Genomic DNA, 26551 nt, shown 5'->3' on the forward strand with positions numbered 1-26551 from the left:
GGACTTTTTAGACTTGTGCCGAGAACTGAAACTAAGCTGTTTATTGTTTTTCCTTTTTAGTCTTGGTCTACACATTCCAAAAGGAAAGAAACGACATGATCTCAAGGTTTGTGGGTTCAAGCCCCGTGTCAGGCTCTGTGCTGACAGTACAGAGCCTGCTTAGGATTCTCTCTCTGCCCCTCCTCTCTCTCAACATAAATAAACTTGGGGGGGAAAAAAACAGGAAAGCAATGACATACCTAAGTTGGGACCTGGTTTTTAATCTTTCTCATCTAGTACATTCCTCTAAATGTCTGCTAAGATCTCCCAAAGCAGGGCTTTTCATACTTCTGTGGGAGGCAGTATTCCTTGTACGTTTAATAAACACAGAAAAGGAAAGTTTTCTCCCAAAAGGTTTATTTGTCACATTTAAAGTACAAAATCAAATAGATCCAAATATTGAACCGTGTATACGTATCTGTACATATATTACTTAGGCCTACACAACCCAGCTGTGCATTCTAAATACAGTCACCTAAGCTCTTCTCTTCAGCAAGAAGCATCACCTCCAGAAAACCAAACTTTAGTAACACTGCCAGATGTGAATTATGTTCACTTTATCATCTGAAAGGACAGGAACAGACAGTTTCTAGGAATTAGGGAATTTCTATATGTAAATCCAGTATGTTTACATGGGCTTCTCACAATATAGTCTATAGAAATAACCAACAGGTGAACCCAGCAATAAAAGTCTTTGGGTGCATTAACTAGAAAAGAAACATAAGTTCTGAGAAGACACTTGACAAGGTTAATTATATTCCAGAGTTTTTATTTTGGTTTTTAATGCAAAGAAAGGACATTATTTTCTTTAATAGCACAGCATGTCTAAGCCCTATGTTCTAGGGAGTTGTGATGAATTTTTAGGGAGCTACCTGAATCTGTTAAAAATTAAACCGGTCACTAAAGGAGGTGTCTGATTTTTAACACTGGGTAGGTTATTTCAACCAAAATGCAAGAGCACATTCTTCAGGAGAAAGGCAGAAACTTTAGGCTTGCCAGATACAGAGTACAGGCTGTCGCTGCACACAGAGACGTCCCGCTGACCATGGGGACTGTTGTAATAGCCTCTTTGTTCTAGGATGTCATCTACCTCGCATGCAGACCATAGGATACTAAGCCTCAGATGCCTAAAAACATCATTCCAGGCACAGAATTTTATCAGTGCTCACTCCCATAACTGGGAACACATACATACGTACAGAGATATGGGTCATTATCAAAGTCAGATTTGTGTCACTGGCTTCCCAGTAGCAACACAAAATGTACTCAGTGCCACATTTCCATAGGAAAGGTTATATTTACACTACACACTTCAGTCTTGAAATGCGGACCCAAAAAACATTCAATTCTCAAAAACCAATGAATTTGCTGAGGGCCCCATCCCCTCAAATGACCCTAATTTCAGGAGAGCAAAAGCCCCTCCTTGGCTGCTAGGCGCTGGCGGTGGACTTTGTCTTGCTGCAGCTCCTCGTGATTTGGATGCCAGAGTTTCATGATGATCCTTTCGATGTTGAGAGCATATACAGTATGTGTAGGAATGACTTCCCTGTGTACCTGTGATTAAAATATTAGCATGTCTCAGACCAATTACACTTCAGTCCATTTAGTTTTCCAACATATGAAATTAAAAAGTAAGGTTTGTATCAACAAAACACTCACAAATCTATAAGCTGTAAGCCAGAGCTGAATGAAGCTCAAACTAGGTAATGAGAAAACAAAGAAATAACAAGCTTCTGAAACAGGAGAGGGAACAAGTGGATTTTTTTCCTTTTTCTTTCCCCCACTGGGGAAGTGAGGGCAAGGAGAGGTACTTAGGAAGGAGGCCTGGGCCCCGGATTTGAAAAATGAGGGCAGTACTAATGGCTTTAATAACAAACAATAGGGGCGCCTGGGGGGCTCAGTCAGTTAAGTGTCTGACTCTTGATTTCGGCTCAGGTCCTGACCTCACAGTTCTATGGGTTTGAGCCCCACGTTGGGCTCTGTGCTGACAGCTCAGAGCCTGCTTGGGATTTTCTCTCTCTCCACCATTCTCCCACTTGCTCGTATGCACCACATCTCTGTCTGTCTCTTTCTCTCTCAAAATAAATAAATAAACTTTAAAAGATCACAAACAGTAACTGAAAACCAAAAAGCCAAAAAGAAAAACTACCAAATATCTTTGCAAACTTAAACTCTGAACCTATCCATAAATTCAGGTAAACCTTACAGAGCCAAGAGTTTTACCTGTAAAGCTTCAAAAAGGTCATACATGTTGACTGGAGGCAAAGATGCAGGCAGAGTGTCCCCAGAGCATGCCAGCAGGAGTGCAGCCTGCTGCTCGGCGTCATCAGGGGGCGGGTGAGACGCCGGGTTATGACCGGCACAAGGAGCAGAAAAGGCTGGAGGGCTGAAAACAAAGGATTTTCAAAACAGTCTCAATAACTAAGGAATAACTAACAACCAGCAATTGGAGACAATCGAATAAAATGAGTGGGCTTTAATACATCTTATAAAAAATATCTTAAAAATAATTAATAACCCAACTAGAAATTATTTTTTAGCTAGTATATACATGAGTAGCCTGTAATTTTAATTTTTAAAGGCAGCTCATCTGTCAGGCTGGAAACAAAATGTAGAATGACTAAATTTACACTCCTCTCTCCACAATGATGAAATATTTATTAAGCTCAGAATACTGAGCCAAAATTGTTCCTGCCCTTAAAATGCTTCTAGTCGGGGGTGGGGGGGGGGGAATACGCCTTAATTAAAGAATGAAACTGAAAAACCGACTTGGGAGAGGAAGATAATGTACCTGGAGACAACAGGATTGAAAAATAACATGCAAGAAGACACAGCACAGAATAAGCAACAGGCAAAAATAGAGGAAGGAGAAAATCCAAATTTTGTCAATTTCCCAAAACAGGACCCAGATCTAATATCAGTGGGGAAGTCAGGCATAATTTTTGTGTCCCAGTACAGAAGGAGATGACCTGTACGTTCCGAAGAAGAGCCCGAAAGTAAAACAGCAGGGAGGAGGCAGCTCAGACAAAGCAGGGGCAGGTATGACCCTGGGGTGGGCACCAGACACAGGCGGCCCTGTTGGGCAGTGACAGGCAGGCAGGCGCCCTCAGGGGCTGGCCAGTGGCGCGGGGGCAAGCTCAGAGGCCCGGCAGGGTCAGAGATGCTGCTCCCGGCATTCACCCACTGAAAGGAGCCCCCCACTTTTTCAGTTTGGTTTTTTCCTAGAAAAGAATGACTTACAAATGAGAACAAATACTCCCACACAGATACGCCTGAATGAGACTGAGAAAGGAAATCTTCACATGTGACAATCTAACTATAAATAGTGAACCTAATTTAAGATGGTGCTCTTTGGGGCACCTGGGTGGTTCTTGGCTTCAGCTCAGGTCAAGATCTCACCATTGTTGAGTTCGAGCCCCTGCATCAGGTTCTGTGCTGTCAGTGTGGAGCCTGCTTGGGATTCTGTCTCTCTCCCTCTCTTCCTCCCTCTCTCTTTCTTCCCCTCCCTGCTCATGCTCTCCCTTTCTCTCTCAAAATAAACAAACTTTAAAAAAAAAAAAAGACGGTGCTCTTCAAAATGGGCCTGTGAGCCACCTCAAGGTCTTCAGCCGCGACGCAGGACTGGTACAACCCCTTCTCGTGTGGTGTCAACACCCTTGGCCTGTCCACCTCTCTCCTCAGTTCTCCCACCCTCCGTGCTTTCCTACGCACCTCCTCCCTTCCCTTCTCGCTAGTTCTTCCTCTTCATCACTCCCGCCAGCCTTCTCGGCCACAGCCACGCTTTTCTCTCTGAACCTGTCCCTCCCTGTCCCCTCCCTAACCAAGTAGATAACCAGCGCTCAAAGAAAGCCAGTCACTTCAGTTACCACAAAGAAGACTACACCATTGCCTTTTCTCTTCCAAAGGCTAACATTTGGACTAAACTGTTTGCAGGGAAAGAAGAAAGTATGGTAGAGGGCGGAAAATAGACAATACATGGAAGAAAAGAAAGGTAATCCAGGTCATCTCCTAAAGCGAGGACGAGGACGAGGACAGAAGTCCCGGAGCCTCCGTGGAATACGGATGGAGACTGGGGCGGAGACCAGGCCTGCACACAAGTACGCCCAGGACAACCTGATGACACGGACACAGGCCACTGTCTCAAGGCAGAGCTTCAGAAGCCAGCCAAGGACCTGGAGAAACACCATCCACCCCTCCTCCCACCCTCAAGATACCCAACCCTGAGCCAACAACCGCAGGCCACGCTTCTAACTGGAAGCAGGTGCACTCCCACCACCAGGCGGGCGCTGCCCCTTAGGGGCCGCCAGAACACTTGGCCGCAGGGAACCGCCCCGCTCCACCTGAGAAAGCGGGGGGCACTCGCAGAACCACGTGTGGCAGCCCAACTGCGCCCTCACTTCTGAGAAATGGTACCAAACTGATTCACTGGTTACCATGCAAGGATGCAACTCAAAGTAAAACCGCACTGCTCTCAAAGGTACCTTAGGTTTACAGAAACACAATTATGTAACAGCGGTCTAACACAGAACGGCAGTGTACCAACTAGGCAAGATGGATGCAAAATCCCAAGAAACGTTGTATACCTTTCTATTAGGTTGTTGTAGGCCACTACGCTATTCTTCAGGTATGGCTGTGGGGTTACGTTACTCCCAAAGGCATATTTAAAATGACCATCACGTAACCGATAAGCTTTCCTTCTGGACACAACTGATGTCAATATATCTTTAAGGTGATTCTGTAAAAACAAAGAAAAGAAAAATAACATGAACTCCTATTTAAAAGCAAATCATAAAACTTCCATTGATCAAAAAATGTTTCTCAGCCTTCAGTGGGTGGAGACAGGAGACAGGCTAGCACGTGGTGGAACCAAATGAAAGTTCGCCAGAAGGCCACAGAACCACACCGAGGTAGGAAGGTATAGGAAAGAGGGAGATGTGCTATTTTTATTTAGTTCTATTTAATAAGTGCTTGTTCTACATGAAATTTATTGAAGGTATTTATATTTCTAATTTGACTCCTCTCTCGAAAAAGGATTTTAGGATGGTTTTAAATAAAAGTACATAATAAATACATAAACTTTTTTAAAGTTTACCTTGAAACCTGGTTTAAAATAAGACAAAAGTGGGGCACCTGGGTGGCTGAGCCTCTGATTTTGGCTCAGGTTATGATCTCACAGTTCTTGAGTTCGAGCCCTGCATCGTGCTCTGTGCTGACAGCTCAGAGCCTGGAACCTACTTCCGATTCTGTGTCTCCCTCTTTCTCTGCCCCTCCCTAACTCGTTCTCTCTCAAAAATAAGTAAACGTTAAAAAAATTTTTTTTAAATAAGACAAAAGTTTCAAGATCTAAGATTTATTGGCCAAAATGTCCAATCTACTAGAATCCTGCCATAAAAGAATGATGGCTCTCTCAAAAGCCACATACACAACAGATATATAGGAAATAAATCAAGTATTAGGTATGTGCTATCTCTCTCTGAGAGAGAGCTGAGTACACAGAGAGGGACAGAAGGTGTCTGTGAAAATAAAAAGAGCTGGTCCCAGTCTCCCGTTGGTAACAGGGGAGGCAGGATCTGGCCAGATGTTTCAACTCTACAATAAGATAATCTCCGATCCAGGACTTCAGGATACAATATGTAATTTCCACACACAGAATTCACTAGATGCTTATAACTTCACAAGACAGCGATTATCATCTTTGAGGTACAGGTGAGGAAATGGAGGCCCCAAGTACTGGAAGAACTACCCAGGATCACCTGACATATCTGTGCTATAGAATCCAATGTGTATTCTGGCAAACAGCTAAATGAATAAAGTGAATGGATAAGTGAGTGGGCCGAGACAAGAATCCCACTGTTTAGACAGCAAGCCTACTGCTCTTTAAATGCTGGGACACAGCAAAAAAGTGATTTTCATCGTCAGGATTCTCAATCTCCCTTTCATTCCTGAAAAACTGTTCCTTTGTTAACAAATTAAACACCAAATCAAGCAGAAGTGTTATGCCAGAAGTGGCCTTTCTGAAAAGCTTAGTCTGCTAACTGAAGGCAACTGCACGGACAATGAGGTGTTTTCCCTCCAAAGGAAACAATTTTGGGGCGCCTGGGTGATTCAGTCAATTATGGGTCTGACTCTTGATCTCAGCTTAGGTCTTGATCTCAGGGTCATGAGTTCAAGCCCTGCATTGGGCTCCACGCTGGGCATGAAGCCTACTTTAAAAAGAAGAGAAAGGAGAGGGGAGGGGAGGGGAGGGGAGGAGAAGAGGAGAGAAGAGAAGAAGAAAGAAAGAAAGAAAAAGAAAAAGGAGGGAAAAGAGAAAACAATTTCAATGATGACAGTTCTGAGATGGGTGATATTTTAGTTCTTCTCTTGCAGTACCAACTCTCAGCAACACACACTGCTCACTATATGCAACCCATGAAACTGTCTCCGCAGCCGCACACCGACCTCCACCGCGCAGACGACAGCGGAGACGGCCTCCTCGGTGACGTTGTCCAGCCCGTGCTCGTACGCGGTCACGATCATCCTCCCTTCGAGCTGGCCCCGTGTGGGAAGCGTCATCGTGTGGGAACAGAGTTTCAAGTCATCGTCATCTTGCGGATCCTTTGCCACAAACTGCTGGGCTCCCGACAGGGGATTTTGAGGCTGGAATCTATGCTATGGGTAAGAAAACTCCTCAAAATTATTCACTAGAGTGGTGCGCAGTGAGACACAAACAAAAGTAACCAATGTCTTGGGCTTGAGATCCCACAAATGAATGCCATCAAAACACTATTACAGGGGTTAAAAAAAAAAAGTTACTCAGGCACAAACAATTAGGTTCACACCCATTACACAGTAATATGAAGACGTGAATTGAAGGGTGAACGGCAGTATGCGCAGCTATTTATTCTATTCAATCAATCCCACGGTGATCAGAGATATATGGCTCTGTGCTAAAAATAACAATGAGGGGAAAGGAAAAGATCTAAAACCGTTTTCAAACAACTCAGAGCATTTTTAGTACACCTGTAAGTACGTAGGTTCTGAAGGAAGAAGTATATAGAAATACTTCATTTAAGCTCTAAAAAGCCTAGCTAACCAACATAACAGACCTAAGAACAGATATTCCCGGAGAATGCCAGAGAGTGTAACTATTTCGTTATCATCTTCTTCTCAACACAGAATCTTGCTGTGACATAGTCATTCTAATTACTCAAGTCGTTTTTCTCAAACTTCTTCCACTCTTAAGACCTCTGCCTCCTCCGGTGGGGGCTCCGAGAGCCCGTCTGTGTTCCCCACCATCACTGGGAGATGCGCCCCTCGTAGCTCCTGCTGAAGTCCGACATCTAAGATTCAACAGCAAAAATGGCTTGTCCCTGTTTGAGGTTTGTATTACGAAAGAAACATTGTTTTTTCCACTGTCCATGTATAAAACTGTATTTTATATCAAATATCCCTTTTTCAACCAAGGTATGCCTCTCTGGAGATACTGATGCCCTTCGTATTGAATAGCATTGCTAGAAAACACAGAGCAAGGTAGAAATAAATGTTTGTTGATGTTAATCAATAAAGCTATCAACACCTAGTCAAACCTGTAAAAGCAACTACAAAAGGAAAAAGCAATTTATTCTAAAAGGTTTGCAAATTTTATAGCCAAATGCCTTCCTTTCTGACTTTCTCTGCTGATCCCAAAAGGCTCCGGGCCTAGCTGGGCCTCGCCAGGATCCCGCCAGAGGCCTCCAGGCCTCCTGGACCCGTGGAACAAAAGTCTTCAATGCAAGAAACACTCCAGAAAAAGACTTAAAAGGGAGAAATGATACAGGCATACTTTCTGAGGCACTAAAAAATCATTATGTACTAATGAAAACAGAGTATTTATGCACTAATGAACTAGAATTATAAAAATTCAAACACCTGGGACTCACAGTCTTTGAAACTCTTGTCAACTTCAAATACAGTAACACCTTTCTTCCCCAAATTATGCCCTCCTTTTTTGCAACTCTCCTATCAGGATTTTAAGATGTATTTGAAAATGAAAGCTAGTTCCATCACACCAGCTCTTAAGTCAGTCGTTACCAAGATCTACTGAAGAACCACCTACATCAAATTTCTGACGAACAGAAGAAAGTTTTTTCTTTCCCTTTGGTTTTCCAGGTTTAGCTGCAGAACCCCCAGTCCAGGGTAAGGATCCAGCACCCTCTGTGAGACAGAAAAATAATAACCATAAGAGAAAACAGGGACAGTTGTCAACTGTGAAATTTGGTTTCATTTTGGGCTAAAAAAGTACGGAATGCTCAAGTAATGGAAATAATAAATGCTAAAATTCAGATTTTCTCTATTTCTCCAAAAAATTATGAATTCTCTCAAATCATATTTTTTCTAGCTGTAACAAATTATTCCTTTAGGAAGACAAGTTTGTTTTTCATATTTTAAATTAATCTTTGTCAGGTGTTTTGTTTGCTTTATTAGTAGCATTATGAGTAGTATTACCAAAGTAGGACAGAATTTTCTAGTTCAAGTTGGTGAACTGAGCACATGAATGTATCTCCCCTCTCTTCCAAGACCCTGCTAAAAAAGGTAACAGCAGGAAGTAAACAGCACACATCCACAACAGAGATAAAAAGGAAATTGAAACAAGATGAGATGTCAACAAATTTCAACAATGGGCTAGAAAGGTGCTCATTTACAAGCAGACACACAGAAGCCACAACCCAGGCCAGGCAAATGAGGCAAAAACAAGTTAACCTGCATAGCAGAAATCCACAAAGAATCTGGATTTGGAGAAGGTGAGGACAGTGGAAACCGGGGAGGGGTCAGTAAAGCTAAAAACAAGATTAATAGGTCTACATTCAAAATTCATCTACACAAACCCCTTCCCCCTCACCACTACCAGTGGGGTCAGCATAAAACAAAAATGCAGGGCCTCTTATTCAAACATTTAGAGTTTAAAGGCAACCACAGTCAAGCACTAAGCCAAATGTGGGGCCCTTCTGAGTTCACGGGCAGTTCACAGGCCCCGGAGCTAGCCCTGCTCTCTCCCATACACAGTGCGTTACTTACAACAGCAGGGGGATGACGGTGGGGGGTGTGGAGGACCAGAGAAGGGAGGCCTCTCCTCTAGTTAAACTGTGAACACAACTTCTGGAATTTACTAAGGTGGCTGATACGCATGTTGACACCCTGAAGCACAGCTCTCTGCATGCTGGCATTTCAGGAACCCCCGTTTCGCTGGCCACCTGCCCCGCTCACTCTAAAACAAAGTCCTCACCCACTGTACCCTTCGTTCTTAAATACGAATCACCAGACATCTGATGATAATCTGCAACATAATAAGAAGGACCCAGATAATAAACAGAAAATAGAGGTCCTAGATTAAATAATTCAGGCAACACGGAAGGACTTCAAATAATTTCTAACTGGTATCTTCAGAGAAGTCTGAAAAAGACATGTGTCCATAAAAGAGGAGATATAAAAATTGCTGAACTAAAGAATGCATTGGGCAGAAAGCCTGTCAGCTTTTTTGAAGAATGCGTTTTTAAAGCTTTGAAAAAAAAATACTCCAAGGTCATCAGTTAAAAAAGAGCTGTTTGGACACTTATCATGATGATGAGTAATGTAGAGAATGCCTGAATCACTATACTGTACCCTTGAAATGAAACACTGTATGTTAACTACACTGGAATTACAACAAAACAAGACAAAACGCCCTGTTAGGGAAGTCAAGCTCTTCCTCTCCACCGCTTTAAATGTCTTTGGTACACCCAGGTCTGACTGATGAGGTAAGCCAATCTTTGCGGATGCTAGGTGACGCCACCAATGGGTGGCCACATGCTCCAGGCACGGACGCGAAGCATGGTGACTCGGGCCTGACTGGCCACAAGGACAGTCTTCCAGGCAGGTTTCTTCCACTTACTAGCTGGATAAAGTCTCGGGTAAGTGATGATTTTCTTTCATTTTGTTTTCTCCTCTCTGCAGTTTGTTTGCCAATCTATAAAGAGGCTAGTACCGACCCTGAAGAGTTGCTGTGAGGATTAAAAAGAACGCAAGCGTCTGCTGCACCGTACTCAATCAGTAATATTAAAAATCAGCTTCCCCACCTAGTTTAGGAAAACAGAAAATCCACCCCCAAGTACTGTAAGGACAAAGAACTACATTTCTATATTTTATGTTTAATAGAAATCATCACTTTGTTGCGAGCAACTACTAATTTCAATCGAGGAAATATATTTTGGGTGTTTGATAGAGAAATGATCTCTCAAATTCCAAAGATTTCATTTATTTAAAAATAGCCAATAACAAACATTCATGAATATCAAGTGCTTTATTTAGTGAAACTCAGCCACTTACATTTACTAATGCCACTTCATGTTGGTTTGGCATTTTTTACTTTCAAGAGCACTTTTTTACATGTTCTTTCATCTGCTTTTTTATATGTATCTGCAGGCCAGATATTACTATATTTTAAAAACGTGAAAGCTAAGAACACCCAATAATTAGCTACACTACCTAAGCTAGTGGCAAAATCTAAACTTGAACCTAAGTCTTCTGACCTCATCCGGGTTTTTACTACCATCACCCCACTAACCTTTGCACACATGGCACTTTAGACTATAGCTATGTGAAAAGCAAGATCTAGTCCTCACAATGTTGGCTGTTCTGATCAAATTAAATTATATTCAAAAAGTGGATCCTCTTTACCATCTCACTAGCTGAAGTCCAGTTCTATCTAAAGAAAACAGAACATCAGAAATCTGACACGTGTGCACGTGTGACAATGCAGTTAGGGGCAACGTGGGGTAAGGGAAGCGGTGCCTACGAACCCCACTACACCATGACAACTTCTTTGAGTGTGGAGGACTTGGGCTTTAGGAGATTGTGTCTGAATTCTTTATCACACAGTAGAGGCTGGCGAAGAGGAGTGATAGAAAGTACGAGCTATTTTCTATATAAAAATGGGTTTTTACAACAGATGAACATAGGGGAAGGAGAGGGAAAACAAGATAAAAACAGAGAGGGAGGCAAACCATAAATACAGAGAAAATACATTTGTAATACAGAGAACAAATTGAGGTTTGCTGGAGGGGTATGGGGCTGGATTAGGTGGGTGATGGGCATTAAGGAGGGTCCTTTTTGGGATGAGCACTGGGTGTCACATGTTAAGAGATGAATCATAGGGTTCTATTGCTGAAGCCAAGGATACACTGTATGTTAACTAACTTGAATTTAAATGAAGGGAAAGGAAAGGAAAGAAAGGAAAGGAGGAAGGAAAGGGAAGGGGAGGGGAGGAGAGAGGAAGGAAGGGAGGGAGGGAGGGAGGGAGGGATGGAAAGAAAAGAAAAGAAAAGAAAAGAAGGGGAAGGAAAGGAAAGGAAAGAAAGGTAGGGAGGAAGGAAAGAAGAATGGAAAGAAGGGCTTTTAATCAGTTTCATTGTGAGGTAAATTTCTAATGTATTTAATCGTTTATTTTTGACTACTTGATTAAAGTAAGATGAGTGAAAGAAGTGACCTGTACCATTTAAACACCAAACAATTTGGGGTTAGGGGTAATGGTTTCTATCTGTACCTATTTGGGCTGAAGTGACAGACTGAGCTTCTACCCCCCTCCCCACCATGCCGAAGCTCTAACCTTCCAGGTGCTCGTATCTTACTTGCAAATACAACTGAAAGTCCAGGTTCTCACCACCCACCTAACCCTACTCACCTTCTCTAGATTTCTGGAAACCCTCGTCTAATACCAGCTGCCCTCAAGTTTTTTCATCCTGACTGCCCACCCTGTTCCTCACTTGTCGGTCATCTAAGTAATCTAAAATCAAGCCGAGTGGACAGTAAAGGCCAACAGTCAACATAAGCACAGAGAAATCACTTGCTTTACAGAGGTTCCACAAAACAATCTACACCGCGTAATAAATTTTTCTTATGAGCAGTTCAAAGAACATTTCATTTGCAAACAACCGATGTGGCTGTTAATGGCAGCCAACGCCCAGTGCTCCGCTGGCTGATGACTGACACCCCTGAAAGGCTTCCGCTCCCTTACCTGGTGTAGACACCAAAATCTGACAACGCGTAAGGATAGCCAGGAGGAAATCATTGTGGGAATGGACTGAAAAAGGGAAGATTGTCACAAGTCAAATACAAAATATTTAGAGCGTAAGGAAACCATTATTTGATATCTGGATGTCCCCCACCCTGCCATTCTTTACACTTTATTTTAAATATCCATATCATTAAAATAATCTTACACACCATTAAAAACTCCATTTTATTTTTTTAAGTGACAAGACTTAGTGCAAAATTTATTGCAATTTATTATGGCAATTATTTATCTCCAATTTATCACAAATCTGGGAAAACTTCAAAACAGTAAAATGACTCCCCAGATAATTATTTTACCATTATCCTGCGTGAGAAGTCTATGAGCTTCAAGGTCAAACTCTTCTTTGCTGATCTTCTGCTTGAACCACAACTTTAAGTTAGCCCAGTATCTGCAGAGGCAGAAGCAGTATTAAGAACTTTTTTTTTTTTGGCTTCTTTCCCAAGTTCACCATACCTGCTCCAGAACCCAGGGAAGGAAATCTGGCATTCCCTAGTGTATGGGCAGAGTTATAAATCTCCCCCCAAATTTATGTGTTGAAGGCCTAGAGCCCCAGCACCCAGGACATTAAAGAGGTGATTAAATTAAAAATGACCTCTTCAGGGTGGGCCCTAAACCAACGTGATGGGTGCGCCCTAGCAAGAAGAGATTAGGACTGCAGCGGGCGCGCACTCACACCCACCAGACAGTAGCCATCTACAAGCCAAAGGGAGAGGCCTCGGAACAAACAACCCCGCTGAAGGGTGTTGTCACACTTCCTTGATCTTGGACTTCCAGCATCCAGAACTATGAGAAAATGAATTTCTATTGTTTAATCTACCCCATCTGTTACCTTGAAAACTAATATACCTACGAATCAGAGTACTGACAGAGGCTGCCTGGCTCAGTCGGTAGAGCCTGTGACTCTGGATCTCAGGGCCATGAGTTCAAGGCCCATGTTGGGTGTGGAGCCTACTTAATAAGAGAAAAGGAAAAAAAAAAAAAGAATACCAACAGAACCAAAAAGAAGAAAAGCTTTTCCCCAAAAGGGACTGACGGGTTATCACATAATCGGACTCACAAGTCAATTAGCCAAAACCACAGCTGTACCTTTCCTTCCTTGCTGTTGCCTTTCCAAAAGACCTATCCTCTAGAATCTTACATTTAATATTTATATGTTAGAAGTATTATTATTAAACATATTACCTTTTAAATATTAATTTCAAATACACTAATTTTCTAATTATCAACTACAGTTAATAATACCGTATGGTATCTTTGAAAGTTGCTAAGAGTACATCTTAGAAGTTCTCATAAGAGGGGCGCCTGGGTGGCTCAGTCGGTTGAGCATCCGACTTTGGCTCAGGTCATGATCTCACGGTTCATGGGTTTGAGCCCCACATCGGGCTCTGTGCTGACAGCTAGCTCAGAGCCTGGAGCCTGTCTTCGGATCCTGTGTCTCCCTCTCTCTCTGACCCTTCTCTGCTCACGCTGTCTCTCTCTCAAAAATAAATAAAACATTAAAAAAAATTTTTTTAAAGGTCTGATAAGAAAAAAGGTTCTCATAATAAGTTTTATATATCGTGACAGATGTTAACTAAACTTGCTGTGATGATTATTTTGCAATATATACATGTATTGAGTAACTGCTGCATACCTGAAACCGTTATATGTCAATCATACCCCAATAAAAAAAGACATTTATATTTAAAAAGGTATATGTTTTATGGGTTGGGAAGTGGTCATTAATACTGATCCTGGTAAGCTTCTTCCTCTCAGATGAACTCAAGTTTTAATCTAACTGGCTGACAGGAGTTTCTAAACTACCTCACCACAGTGAAAACACTGTGGATATGAGAAACTTAGTGGTTTTTACAGTGAAAACCAACCACTAATCATAAAAATCACTAGTTAACTGGCAGGAAAAAAAAAATAATGATTTGATTCTTTATACCTTAACAACAATGTTAGAAATAGGAGTAAAATATGACTTTCCACATTCACAGCCCTTGGTTCAGTGCTTAAGGAAGCTGTTCTTTGTTCATGAGACAATTAAAAATTACTCAGTACATGTCTTACAATCACTTTCAATTCACACTTAGCTACTTTCTAATGCTAATTTGGGTTCCTGACAGAGGAAAAAAAAAAGGTTTCTAAAGGAGATGGTCTAATGCTCTCACTGCCTTATTATACCCACTCAGACCTTCTCCTGCGTACAGATCGGCTTCAAGTCATCCTAGTATGTATTTCTGTATGCAACTGGCTGTGTCTGCAGAGAACTGCATGCAAAGTTTTGGGTTCACGGGCATCTTTTCTCCCAGGAGAAAACCTACAGATTTAATGGGGTCAAAGTTGCCCAAGACCCATTTCACTCAACAGCAAAATATGTTTAGTTCTAGAGCTTGGCATGACTTTTCACCTGGTATTCATACATTCATTAGTCAATAATAAATTCCCAACAATGGATACTTAAATGCTTTTTTTTCCCTTTAAGGACAGGAACTATTATGAAATGAGATAAAAGGCCACAGGATAAAAGTATTTCCCGTCCCATTCTATCCAGCAAAAGAGGAGAGTAACACGGGACAGCTTCGTTATTTAAAAGCCCTGTGCCACTATTTTACAAGGATTTAAATACATCCATATTTTGAGTGTGAACTTATTCCAGAAGTCAAACAAGGCTCTAACAGGAAGTTCTGCCAACACGATGCTACCTATCTCCTCGAACGGCAGACTTTCCAGCCCAAAGAGCCAGTACCCCTTCCAAGAGTTGAAAGACCTGCTCCCCAATCCTGGTGCCTGTGTTAACTTGCCGTATATCCATGGACAAATGACTGTGTTCCTCAAGAGTAACGAAAACAAAGTTAGTTAACCTCTATGAAGGTGAGGATGACAGGTGGCAAGTTTAAGTGGTCAGACTAGCAAGCACTGGACATATCTGCAGAAAACTAAAAAACACATGATCAAGTCACCAAAAAGCTTCACACCCATTTAAACAGGACACTCTCTTGGGTATTATACAAAGTAAGTTAGCTAGCAAAGGCCATGTCCTTCTGGAAGCTGTTGTGGGCATGCACCTTAACATAAAGCCATTTGGACCCTAGATAAATTGAACACAACTCTTATCTGGGGTCCTTATACACTTTCTCTGTTTTACCTACCACCACGGACCACGTTTAATTGGTCAGGTTATAGACAAACCAAAGCAAACTGCTCATGGAAGAAATACGAGAAGTTACTGGAGAGCAACATTACAGAGTATTAAACCAAGAGGCACTTTTTAAGGAGCAGGAGAAAAAGATAATGAAAGAATGGAAAAACAAATGCAAAACAACACTGCACCACTAACTACTCATGGCACAAAAGCATATTCTGATTACATCGTTAGCGGAGCTTCACACTACAGAGGCCTCAAATTTAGCTTTACCATCTGTATTTCACCAACATCTGAGAGCCAGCACTGGCCTTTAAAGACCAAAGCGGATACTGACTTCAAATTTCTGGCAAACCTGTGTGCTAAGTGTGGGATCATAGAGGTCATTATCACACCTCATCAGTAAATTATTCACACAAGCCAGGTCTTTCAGATTTACTGTAGGATGGAAACACTTTCAGGTATTTGTAAGCATCCTGTATGTAACGGAGCAAAAGTCAACTGTGCTTAAAAATGTAAATTTTAGCAGTCAGAATTATAAAAGTAACAAACTGTACTAATTAACGAATAGTGAAAAACCTTAATTTTACCTATTAAAATCATAATTTTCAATTAATAAGCTAGAAAACCTGACCGACAGTAAACATGACTCTTAAAACATAACTTTAGGTGAGGGGGTCTGGGTGGCTCAGTCAGTTAAGCGTCCGACTTTGGCTCAGGTCATGATCTCATGGTTCCAGAGTCTGAGCCCCACAGGAGGCTCTGTGCTGAGGGTTCAGTCTGGAGCCTGCTTCCAATTCTATGTCTCCCCTTCCCCCTCTCTCTGCCCCTCCCCTGTTCACTCTCTCTCTCTCTCAAAAATAAATAAACATTGCAAAATTTAAAAAAAACGTAATTTTAGAGAGAACATTTTATCTTTGGGAGTCAATTAATGTTCACAAAAAATTAAGTAATTATGCAAAAACAATAATTTTAATTCTAACATTTGTAAAACTTTGATTCATTCATGTCCATAAAATAAACTTTAAGTACTATATTTTGTTTTTAGTTTTTCTGTTTAGGACATGAGTGTTTCAAGAAGTCTTACATGGGAATTCTGCATATACTTGCTAGGATAAAAAGCAGAATGTCAACTCCACCACCCCAAAATTTCACAAGGAAAAACTCCAAAAATCATGTATGACATCCAAGTAACTTCAATCTAGTCATAATAAGGAATATAAAGAAAAAGATGAGAAGATAGTGTCCCCCAAATACCTTGCTCTTCCAGCAACATGATTTTTAAGTGAGCATCTACGGAGTAAGCAATGTGTGGAATATCACAAAAACCATCTAGCAACAACAACACAGGCATTATAATTTTAAACACTTAAAATTTGCTACTTATATTTTTGGAAAATAAAATTATAATAATGATTAATGTTCTGAAATTTTCCAACTCGTTCTTGTATTTCAGAAATTACCTGGCTTCGGCCTTGGCTGAATTATGATTTTGCATCCCGCCATTCAGCATCTGACCTGTTTACTCGGTCCCCTGCTCTAACCTAGGTCTGGCTGGGCGCATGTCCCTTTGGAACTCCTTATAGAGTATTAGAGCCAGGAATCAGGGGTACTGACTGTTGAGGAGTTACATAGCCTCTCTAGATCTCAGTCTTCTCATCTATCAAATGGGAATAATTATGGTACCTACCTCACATCTCTGTTATGAGGATTAGATGAAATAGTACATTTAGAGTGCTTAAGACATGTTCACTTAATGTCACTACCGCGCTCATCATTATAACTGCAGTAATGTTCAGTGTCTTATTTTAACAGAGGGTCTATTCGCCTTCCGAAACTGCTCTCAATGCTCTTAAACGCAGAGTCTACGCATCACCCGACCTCAATAAACTTCCGCCTCCAGGAAGCCCTCCAGGTCGGGTCGCCGCGCGCGGTGCCCACTCCAGCTGGGGAGCGTCGGGCTCCGGGCCACCCCGCCCGGGGCAGGCCTCACGCGTCCCGAACTCTGAGAGGGGGCCTGCAACGGTTCAGTAGGTCCTTGGGCATGGAACGCGCCTCTCCCGCCCCACCCAGAGCAGAGAGTCCCGGGAGAAAGCGCCCGCCCGAGTCCCAAGGAAGCCGGGGAGTCCGGTCCCTCCAGCTGAGCGAGTCCAGGTCCCACACCCGGCGCCGGCCCGAGAAACCCAGGCCCCGCCGCCCGCGACGCGAGGCAGCACAGGCCTCGGAGCGGCTGGAGGCGCCTCCAGGGTGGGCCGGCAGTCCGAAACTAGAGGAGGACCGGCGCGGCAACCCGGAAGCTGCGGCAGCACAGCTCTTACTGTTTCACGTTGTCCCCTAGGGCCTCGCTCAAGTTCTTCTTGGCCGCCTCCAGCTCGCTCACAAAGGTCGCCATTACTCCCCACGTCTCAGCCCGACCGCAGACTGCTCTGCCACAGTGTCCCACAACCGAAAAACCAATTCGGTGAGAGCTTTGGCGCTGAAAGCGCAGTCCGCCCCCGTCTGTCCCGCCTCCAATCGCACAGAAGAAGTTTGTTTGGTTTTCGGCTCCGCCCGCCTTTCTGAAGAGAAAGTGAGGAGGCAAATTCACTGTTTTCGCAGTTCTCCTCCTCCCGCCCCCTCGGGTCACGTGATCGTCTGCTTTGGCTCTCCCCGCCCAACTTCAACACTGGGCCTGAGGGCCCCGCTGCGGCACCTCCTGGGATGTTGCATCTGCCTGTACCTTCGGTTTGTTTACCGCTGGGTAATTTAAAAAAAAATTTTTTTGGCGTTTATTCATTTTTGAGAGACAGAGACAGAGAGCAGGCAGGGGTGGGGCAGAGAGAGAGGGAGACACAGGATCCAAAGCAGGCTCCAGGCTCTCGGCTGTCAGCACAGAGCTGAAGACCTGAGCCTAAGTCAGATGCTTAACCCACTGAGTCACCCAGGTGCCACTGGGCAATTTCTGAATTCGGCCCTTTTTCCTTCCACCTGGATGAGTTTCTTCCTCCGCGGGTCAAAAAGTAAATGCACTATCAGTTTTGTTCTCTTTCTTCGCCTTGTTTCTTGCCAAGTACTAATCAATTAATATGCCACTTAATAGATTGTTCTTGTTAATTCTCCGCCTCTTCCTGCTAAAATGTAAGTTCCACGTGGACAGGATTTGTGGTTTATTCGGTGCTATTTTCCCCAGTTCCTAGAGCAGTACCTGGCACATACTCAATATTTGTTGAGTAAATGAAGTAATTGTGAAAAATAAGGAAAATAAATAGAGGATAGAGAAAAAAGAAAGCAAAAGTGTTTACCTCTTCCAGACAAACTTAACTGATAGAGATTTCTCCCCCACCAGCCACACTCCCCATAATTTATAATCATGGTCTGTCTTCAACTGTGCATCTTAGTGGGGAGGTGGGGTTAAACTTATAACTATATAAATATTATCCTCTGGTATTATAGTGTCTTTATAATCATAATTTTTTAATGACAGCTTATTAAACACTCTACAAATAGAATGTACACAATAACTTGTTACCTGTTAGCCTGACTGTTGCCATTGTTTTCTCTATTAAAAGCCATGTTGTAATAAACTTTATGCATAAAGCTTTTCTTCATTTAGGGTTACTGCTTTAATAGATCCTTTTTTTTTTTAATGTTTTTATTTATTTTTGATACAGAGAGAGACAGAGCATGAGAGGGGGAGGGGCAGAGAGAGAAGGAGACACAGAACCGGAAGCAGGCTCCAGGCTCTGAGCTGGCTGTCAGCACAGAGCCTGATGCGGGGCTCCAACCCCGAACGTGAGATCTGACCTGAGCCGAAGTTGGAGGCTTAACCGACTGAGCCACCCAGGCGCCCCAGGGTTACGACTTTAGAATAGAGTCCCACAAATAGACTTAGGTTTAAATGGTAGGGATATTTATAAGTCTTGGTGTGTATTGTCAAATTGCCTTGCTAAGATTGAAAATAATCCTAATCGCTTTTAAATCTTGCGTGATTACTCTACGGAGGCCCCTTCAAGCATATTCATTTGTTCAGCAAATACTATTCTGTACCTGGAACCCTTTGGTATTCTGGGTTTACAAAGATGAACGTGGCAGGTCAAGTCTTACTGTGTCATTAAATAAACTACAGAGACATTTTAACTTTTTAAAAAGTAGTTATCCACTGCCACTTGTTTCTTGACTCCCCACTGTAGACTGAGTAGAAAGCAAACCTCAAATTAGGTTAGTAAATGCTTTATTCATGGTGTTAACTGAGGATTATAGCCCAGGAAACCTTCTTCCCAGTTGCCCAGAAGAACGGCTTAGAAGCTTGGTGTGTATCATGTATACCGGGGAAACACGTATATGTGCTTGCAAGCAGTTCAAATACTTGTGCATCACAAGGTATGCTTTGATGTAGTTCTAAAAATGAAAGTTTACTGATTTCCACACAGATGTGAGAAAGACCCTTAAGTCATCTTAATATATGTTTCTATCGTGTCTGATTATTTAAAAATACTGCTTGCGTGCCTCTGCTCAACCCGTTTTCTGGTTCTTCCTATTTTTGATTTCTCCTTGAGAAGGTCACAGAAAGTTGACCTCAGTCACGAATTGCAGTTTGAGCGCATACCACTGAGTATTGAACTCCCTCACCTGGCTTTCACATTTCCTTACGACCTGGATTCTGCCTATCTGTCCAACCTACGCAATCCTGGTCTGCCCCCACTATCTCTGAGAATGCACTTTGCATTCCAGCTACTTGACTTGTTTTTTTTTTTAACATTTTTTCATTTTTGAGAGAGTGCGATTGGGGGAGGGGCAGAGAGCGAGAGGGAGACCGAATCCGAAGCAGGCTCCAGGCTCTGAGCTGTCAGCACAGAGCCTGACATGGGGCTCAAACCCACAAACTGCGAGTTTATGACCTGAGCCAAAGTCGGATGCTTTACTGACTGAGCCACCCAGGCGCCCCCTTGACTTTCTATAACAAACCATTTCACTCAGTCCCTTTACACATATCTCTCCCTTTGCTAGTTTTGACAACTGTGGGTGGCTACCTACATTTTTTGCAAACAGACTCAAACCTATATAAGTACCTGTCAAAGGGCCAATTCAACAGCACTAGAAAAGAGCACAATGAAATGTTTAGGTATATCTTCCAGGAACAGTCCCTGTTTCTCATCTCTGTTGCTCCCTATCCCCTAAGAAAAATATGGCTTTTATCTCTTTACATCTGTACTTGTTAACACCCATAACTGTATGCATCTTGTTCAATGAAATATTCCTTTCTCTCTCATCACTATATACATCTATTAGCATCAATTTCAGTATAATTATTCTGTTAAATGTCCATTTAAACTGTAGTGTTAGACAATATAACATATACAGAAATCTGACCAATGTACTTAATAGAAATAAAGATGAAAGCCCCTTGTAATTTGGTGGTTTACTTTAAAGAACCTAATTCTAAATCTTCTTTTAGTGACAGCAGCAGTTACACAATGCATACTACATGCAGATAACTATTAAGAAGCTTCAGAGAATGTAAGTGAAAGTAGTTCATAAACTGTAAAGAATTCTACAAACATTAGTTTAAGCCATTTTTTAAAATCTATTTTTTGGACTATCCCATAGCAAGTTTCTCTCCCCCAACAGCAGGCTAGTTTTAGAGCAGCTAGTAAAGTCAACTCAATAGGATATTGGGAACAGAAAATAGAAAATAAGAATTTCCATTATTTCCATTGTCCATATCTTCTTTCCATTTCACTCAGATGAGCAGTTAAAGGTTGATAGAATTATTTATATATTGCCTATTTTTATGTAACTTCTTTCAACATGTAATTATATAAGTCATAAATATATGTTCATATAAATATCATGTATACAAATATAATACAAAGAAAAACCCACAAAAATTATTTTTATACCAAATTTATTTTTAAATTTAATTTAATTTTTAAGTAAAAATTTTTTTTTATGTTTGAGAGACAGAGCATGAGCAGGGGAGGGGCAGAGAGAGGAGACATAGCATCTGAGCTGGGGCTCGAACTCACAGACTGTCATGACCTGAGCTGAATTTGGATGCTCAACCGACTGAGCCACCCAGGTGTCCCTCATACCAGTTTTATGGAGGCATCTATGAAAGCTTGGCCTCTGCTTGCTCAATTCTTTCAAAAGCACTGGATTTTTGGCAATAGGATTTTATATTGATGGAGTTGTGAGATGTCTCAGCTCTGGAGATTATGTTCTTATTGTTCTTCTTCCTCCCGGGTACCGTATTTAGAAATTTTAGACCTATTTATATACCACTGACTCCTTCTTTACACTGGCTGGTGCCTACCTCAGAAGAAATACTTGTTGACTGACTTTCTTACTCCACTCATTAACACTGGCTCATTAGCCTTCTTCCCAGAGCACTGCCAGCAAATGTGTGAGCTCTTCCATTTCAGAGCTGTGGCTCTGCTTTACTGGAAGGACTCTTACAGTTCCGGTGTGAGCTTTGCGCAGTGGCAGTATTGTAGCCAATGAGGTTTATCCGAGGCGCGATTATTGCTAATTAAAATATTACTGATAATATTTTTAGTTGCCCTGTTGAATTTACCATTATAACATTCACTATAATATGTAATACTTACTATGTGGTATATGCATGTATGTACAGTCATACACAATGGCACATAGTGGCTCACACTCAACATATATGTCTGTCAGAATAAAATATTTTAGAAAATTCTATATAGTATTCTTCCAAATATATATGTGTGTGTGTATATATATGTGTGTGTGTGTATATATATGTGTGTGTGTGTATATATGTGTGTGTGCATATATATACATATATATATAATATATTAAGGTTATAGACTAGTGGGGCACCTGGGGGTCTCAGTTGATTAAGTGTCCAATTCTCGATTTCAGTTCAGGTCTTGCTCTCAGGGTTGTAAGTTAAAGCCCTGCATTGGGCTCACTGCTGGGCATGAAGACTACTTAGGAAAAAAAAAAAAAAGGTTATAGACTAGATTATATTCGATCCTGGTTAAATTTACGGCTGAAAACAGAGGCAGGCCACCCTGACACCACACATATTTATTTTATGTCTGCCAGAAGGAGGAGGTGAAGAGGCTCGTAATCTTTTTTTATGCCATGGACTTCGTTGGCAGTCTGATGAAGCCTTTGCAGCCCTTCTCCGAACAATCTTTCTAAATGCATAAACTACATAGAGGGTTACATTTTAAACAGTTTTATTGGAACACAGTTCTATCCTTGGGTCCCAGCTTAAAACCCTCTGAAGCTTTATAGGTACTTAGTTTGCTCAGGCTGCTACAACAAAGTATCACAGACCAGGTGGTTTAAACAACAGAAACTTATTTCCTCACAGTTCTGGAAGTTAGAAGTCATTAAGGTTCCAGCAAATTTGGTTTCTTGTGAGGGCTGTTCCTGACTTGTAGGTGGCCATCACCTTTCTGTATCTTCACATGGCCTTTCCTGTGTGTAAGTGTGTGTGTGCATGCGCGCCGACACGCATCTCTGGTGTCTCTGCTTGTAAGGACACTAATCCTATTGGATTAGGGCCCTACCCTTATAACTTCACTTAACCTTAATTATCTCCTTAGATAACACAATCACACTGGGAGTTAGGCTTTCACATATGAATTTGGGGGGAGGGGTACAAATGTTCAGGGCAAAACAGTACTACAGGAAGTTGACAACAGTTCCCATGTCCATTCTTGGAAGCTCTAGGAGATTAAAACTGTAGGTCTCTGAGAAACGGAAGATTTTAGAACCTGGGGATTCTAATAAATGAAAGACACCCAGGCAACCCCAAGAATACTGAAAAGTAAATGCTGTTTTTACATGTGTTTTGATACTATCATGATTGTACTTGATCAAAGCATTTTTGCTGAAGTTAGTCTCAGAATTGAAGGGATAGAAGAAAGAAGCATGATCTATAATATAGATGGATAATAATTAAGAGACAACTGTACAATACACATTATAAAATGTAGGAGCACAAGGGTGACTTAGTCGGTTAAGCATCTGACTCTTGATTTTGTGGCTCAGGTCATGATCTCAAGGTTCGTGAGACTGAGCTCCACATCTGTGCTGATGATGCAGAGCCTTCTTGGGATTCTCTCTCTCCCTCGGTCTCTCTCTTCCCCTCCCCACTCATTCTCTCTCTCTCTCAAAATAAATAAACATAAAAAACTTTTAAATGTAAAGAATTCTACAAACATTAGCTAGTCTAGTTTTTAAAATCTATTTTTAATTTTTTTTTGTTTTTTTTTATTTATTTTTGAGAGACAGAGAGAGACAGAGTGAGCGGGGGAGGGTCAGAGAGAGAGGGAGATACAGAATCAGAAGCAGGCTCCAGGCTCTGAGCTAGCTGTCAGCACAGAGCCCGATGTGGGGCTCTAGCCCACAAACCGTGAGATCATGACCTGAGCCGAAACCGGACGCTTAACTGACTGAGGTGCCCCTAAAATTTATTTTTAAAATATCCTATAACAATTTATCCAGTTAGGGGAGTATGAGTAAAAAATATAAGTATTTTAAAACACTAAAAGAAGATTTAGAATCAGGACAATCAGAGAGCCTTTCTGTGGCTCAGCAGGTAGAGAGGACTGTAGATGATGACTAGAGGAAGGACAATCAAATGAGAATACAGACCCACTTGAGCTTACTATTCAGCTAAAAGGGCAAAAATAGGGGCCAGAGCTGAACCATAGATTAGCTTCTGAGGACACAGAGCCAACCTTGGGCAGAGCCCCTTAGGTCTCCCCAGGACACTTCTGGGCCCTGAAGGAAATCTCAGAAGAAGCTCTTCATTCTTTTGCCCTTTCTCACTCTGAAAGCCTGATAGTAAGACCCCTTTGGTTCTGTGATGATAGTAAAAACACTACAGACGGAAAGAGTCAGCGGATAGCTCCAAGAGCTCCCAGTAGGAATGAAGTTAGTCTTGGAGATATCAGTAGTATTGATGGGGCCATCCTTTAAACTTTCTAAAACACAAAATTTTAAACTGCATTTATTGGAAAACAACCCCTTCAAACCTCTGTAAGCAGTTCGCCAAACTGAAGTTTGGACAACTTGGCTGAAACCTTTGGCCACTACTCAGTGTGAATAAGAGCTTCTCTGGGGTGCTAAAAACATTTTTGTGTAGTGATGGAGGGGTCTTTGGCAAGCGGGGCAGGGTGAGATTCCAAACGCACACACTGGCCCTGGAGTTCTCGTGACATCCACGCTATGCTGCGTGGAGACTAGACTACACACCTCACCCTCTGGAAAGAGGGAAAGCTGCAAGTGCTGATCCAGAAAAACAAACTGCTGTCTGCAGTTGTCCCGAAAAGCCTGACCCCAGGAAAGAACTTGATAAGGAAATTTTCAGGAGATCTGGCCAGTGCTTATTTGAAATCCAGGAGGTGATTCGCTGCTACAGCTGTGATCCAATCCACCTGCTGAAGTCCTGCGTTCACTGTCCTGGTCAGAAGAATAAGCCTGCTGGGAGGGAGGCAACCACCATTTCCTCCCCAGTAAGGAGCTCAGCCTGGCATATCTTTTGTTAGCTTTATGCCTAATTTCTTTAAAAATTTTGGTTGTTCGGGCGCCTGGGTGGCTCAGTCGATTGAGCATTTGGCTTCGGCTCCGGTCATGATCTCACGGTTTATAGGTTCGAGCCCTACGTCGGGCTCTGTGCTAACAGCTAGCTCAGAGACTGGAGCCTGTCTTTGGATTCAGTGTCTCCCTCTCTCTGATTCTCCCCTGCTCACATTCTCTCTCTCGCTCTCTCTCTCTCTCTCTCTCTTTCTCTCTCTCAAAAATAAATAAACCATTGAAAAAATTAAAAAATTTTTGTTGCTTTTGTAAAGACATCTTTTTCATCGGTTACACTTTCCCCTATTATAGTATTGAATTTGTTTTGTTCGTGTAATGGAAGGCAGTGAAGGCAAAATTGCATAGTGATAAAGTAAAAGCTCTAGAGCCAGGCCGCCTGAGGTTTGAATCCTGGCTGTTCCTATTCTAGCTCTAGGAGCCTAGGCATTACCTAATCACTCTGCCTCAGTTTCCACATCTAAAGGTGGACAGAGTATTAGCACTTACCTCAGGGTTGTTGTAAGAATTAAATTATAGGAGCGCCTGGGTGGCTCAGTCATTTGAGTGTCCGACTTCAGCTCAGGTCATGATCTCACAGTTCGTGGGTTCGAGCTCCGCATTGGGCTCTGTGCTCACAGCTTGCTCAGAACCTGGAGTCTGCTTCGGACTCTGTGTCTCTCTCTCTCTGCCCCTCCCCTGTTCACACTCTGTCTCTCTCTGTCTCTCAATAATAAATAAATGTAAAAACAATTTTTTTAAAGAATTATATTATAATTTGTAAGAGTACATGAAAGCTCTTGACTCAGAACCCGACATGCAATAAAATATGTGATATGTATGTAATAGCTATTATTATTTGCTGCTCTTGTATATAGCAACATTGCTAAACTTAGTAATTCTAATAGTTTATCTGAGTTTATCAAATAGTTTATCATAGATGTTCTATGTAGGCAACCATATTGTCTGAAGGAAGGGGAACATTTTTTCCTTCTAATTCTTAGACTTCTTACTTCATTTTCTTGCTTTTTAAAAAAAATATTGGCTAGAGTAGCACTATACAATAGAACTTTCTACAATGATGGAAATGTTCTATAGTTGGTTCGTTCAATATGGTAGCCACATGCATGGCTCTTTTAGCAGTTGAAACATGGCTAGTGAGACTCAGGAACTGAATTTTTAGTTAAGATTTGAAAAACCACCTGTGGCTAGTGGCAACCACATTGAACAGCCCGGGGGCCAGGCGGTCCATTAGGGTGTGGAGCAGTGCTGTTAATAGTGGGAATCTTTGCCTTTGGCTTTCATCTTCACATTTCACCATTAGATATATTTGCTGTACACTTGGAAAAGATGCCCTTTCTTTCTAGTTTGCTCAAAGTTTTGCCATGAATTATCACTGAATGCATAAATGTGTTTCTATATCTGTTCAAAGGATTGTACTGTTTTTCTGCTTTACTTTTTTGGTGTGGTGAGTTATACTGATAGATTTTTTTTTTCCCGATGTTAAACCACTCTTGTATATCTGGGGTAAATCCTCCTTGATTGTGATACATTTAAAAAAACACTGCTGTATTTGATAATATTTTGTTTAGGGTTTTTATATCTATGGGTAATACTTATGAGTAATATTAAGCTAAAACTTTTGCATTCTGTCCCTGTTTAGGTATAAACATTGCATCATTAAATGAGTTGGGAAGTCTTCCTATTTTTCTATCCTCTGAAACAATGTTTAAACAGGAAGAGGGGCTTCTCTGTTCTTTAAACATTTGAGA

At 41.8% G+C, this 26551-nt stretch overlaps 1 protein-coding gene and 1 pseudogene across 1 annotated transcript; one reads left to right on the plus strand and one right to left on the minus strand.

The window, feature by feature from the left end:
• Nucleotides 1–376: 376 nt before the first annotated feature.
• TADA1 (transcriptional adaptor 1) lies at nucleotides 377–17745 on the minus strand. The gene is made up of 8 exons (XM_029935073.1): nucleotides 17558–17745; nucleotides 12406–12497; nucleotides 12050–12115; nucleotides 8117–8214; nucleotides 6481–6690; nucleotides 4623–4774; nucleotides 2263–2425; nucleotides 377–1593 (listed from the first exon to the last, which is right to left on the minus strand). Exons 1-8 carry the CDS (start codon nucleotides 17629–17631, stop codon nucleotides 1441–1443), a joined length of 1008 nt encoding a protein of 335 aa, XP_029790933.1. The 5' UTR covers nucleotides 17632–17745; the 3' UTR covers nucleotides 377–1440.
• A 3941-nt stretch (nucleotides 17746–21686) lies between these two features.
• Nucleotides 21687–21846, plus strand: LOC115288730 (annotated as a pseudogene).
• Nucleotides 21847–26551: the final 4705 nt, after the last annotated feature.

This window comes from Suricata suricatta, chromosome 3, assembly GCF_006229205.1.
Source record: "Suricata suricatta isolate VVHF042 chromosome 3, meerkat_22Aug2017_6uvM2_HiC, whole genome shotgun sequence".
In the NCBI taxonomy this organism is placed as follows: domain Eukaryota; kingdom Metazoa; phylum Chordata; class Mammalia; order Carnivora; family Herpestidae; genus Suricata; species Suricata suricatta.

Excerpts from the sequence above, each read along its gene's own strand:
- TADA1 (XM_029935073.1), bottom strand. The coding sequence starts at position 17,631 with ATGGCGACCTTTGTGAGCGAGCTGGAGGCGGCCAAGAAGAACTTGAGC. Across the intron at positions 12,498-17,557 it reads CTAGGGGACAACGTGAAACA|ATACTGGGCTAACTTAAAGT; the intron begins GTAAGAGCTGTG and ends CTGCCTCTGCAG. Across the intron at positions 8,215-12,049 it reads GATTTTGGTGTCTACACCAG|AGGGTGCTGGATCCTTACCC; the intron begins GTAAGGGAGCGG and ends TCTGTCTCACAG.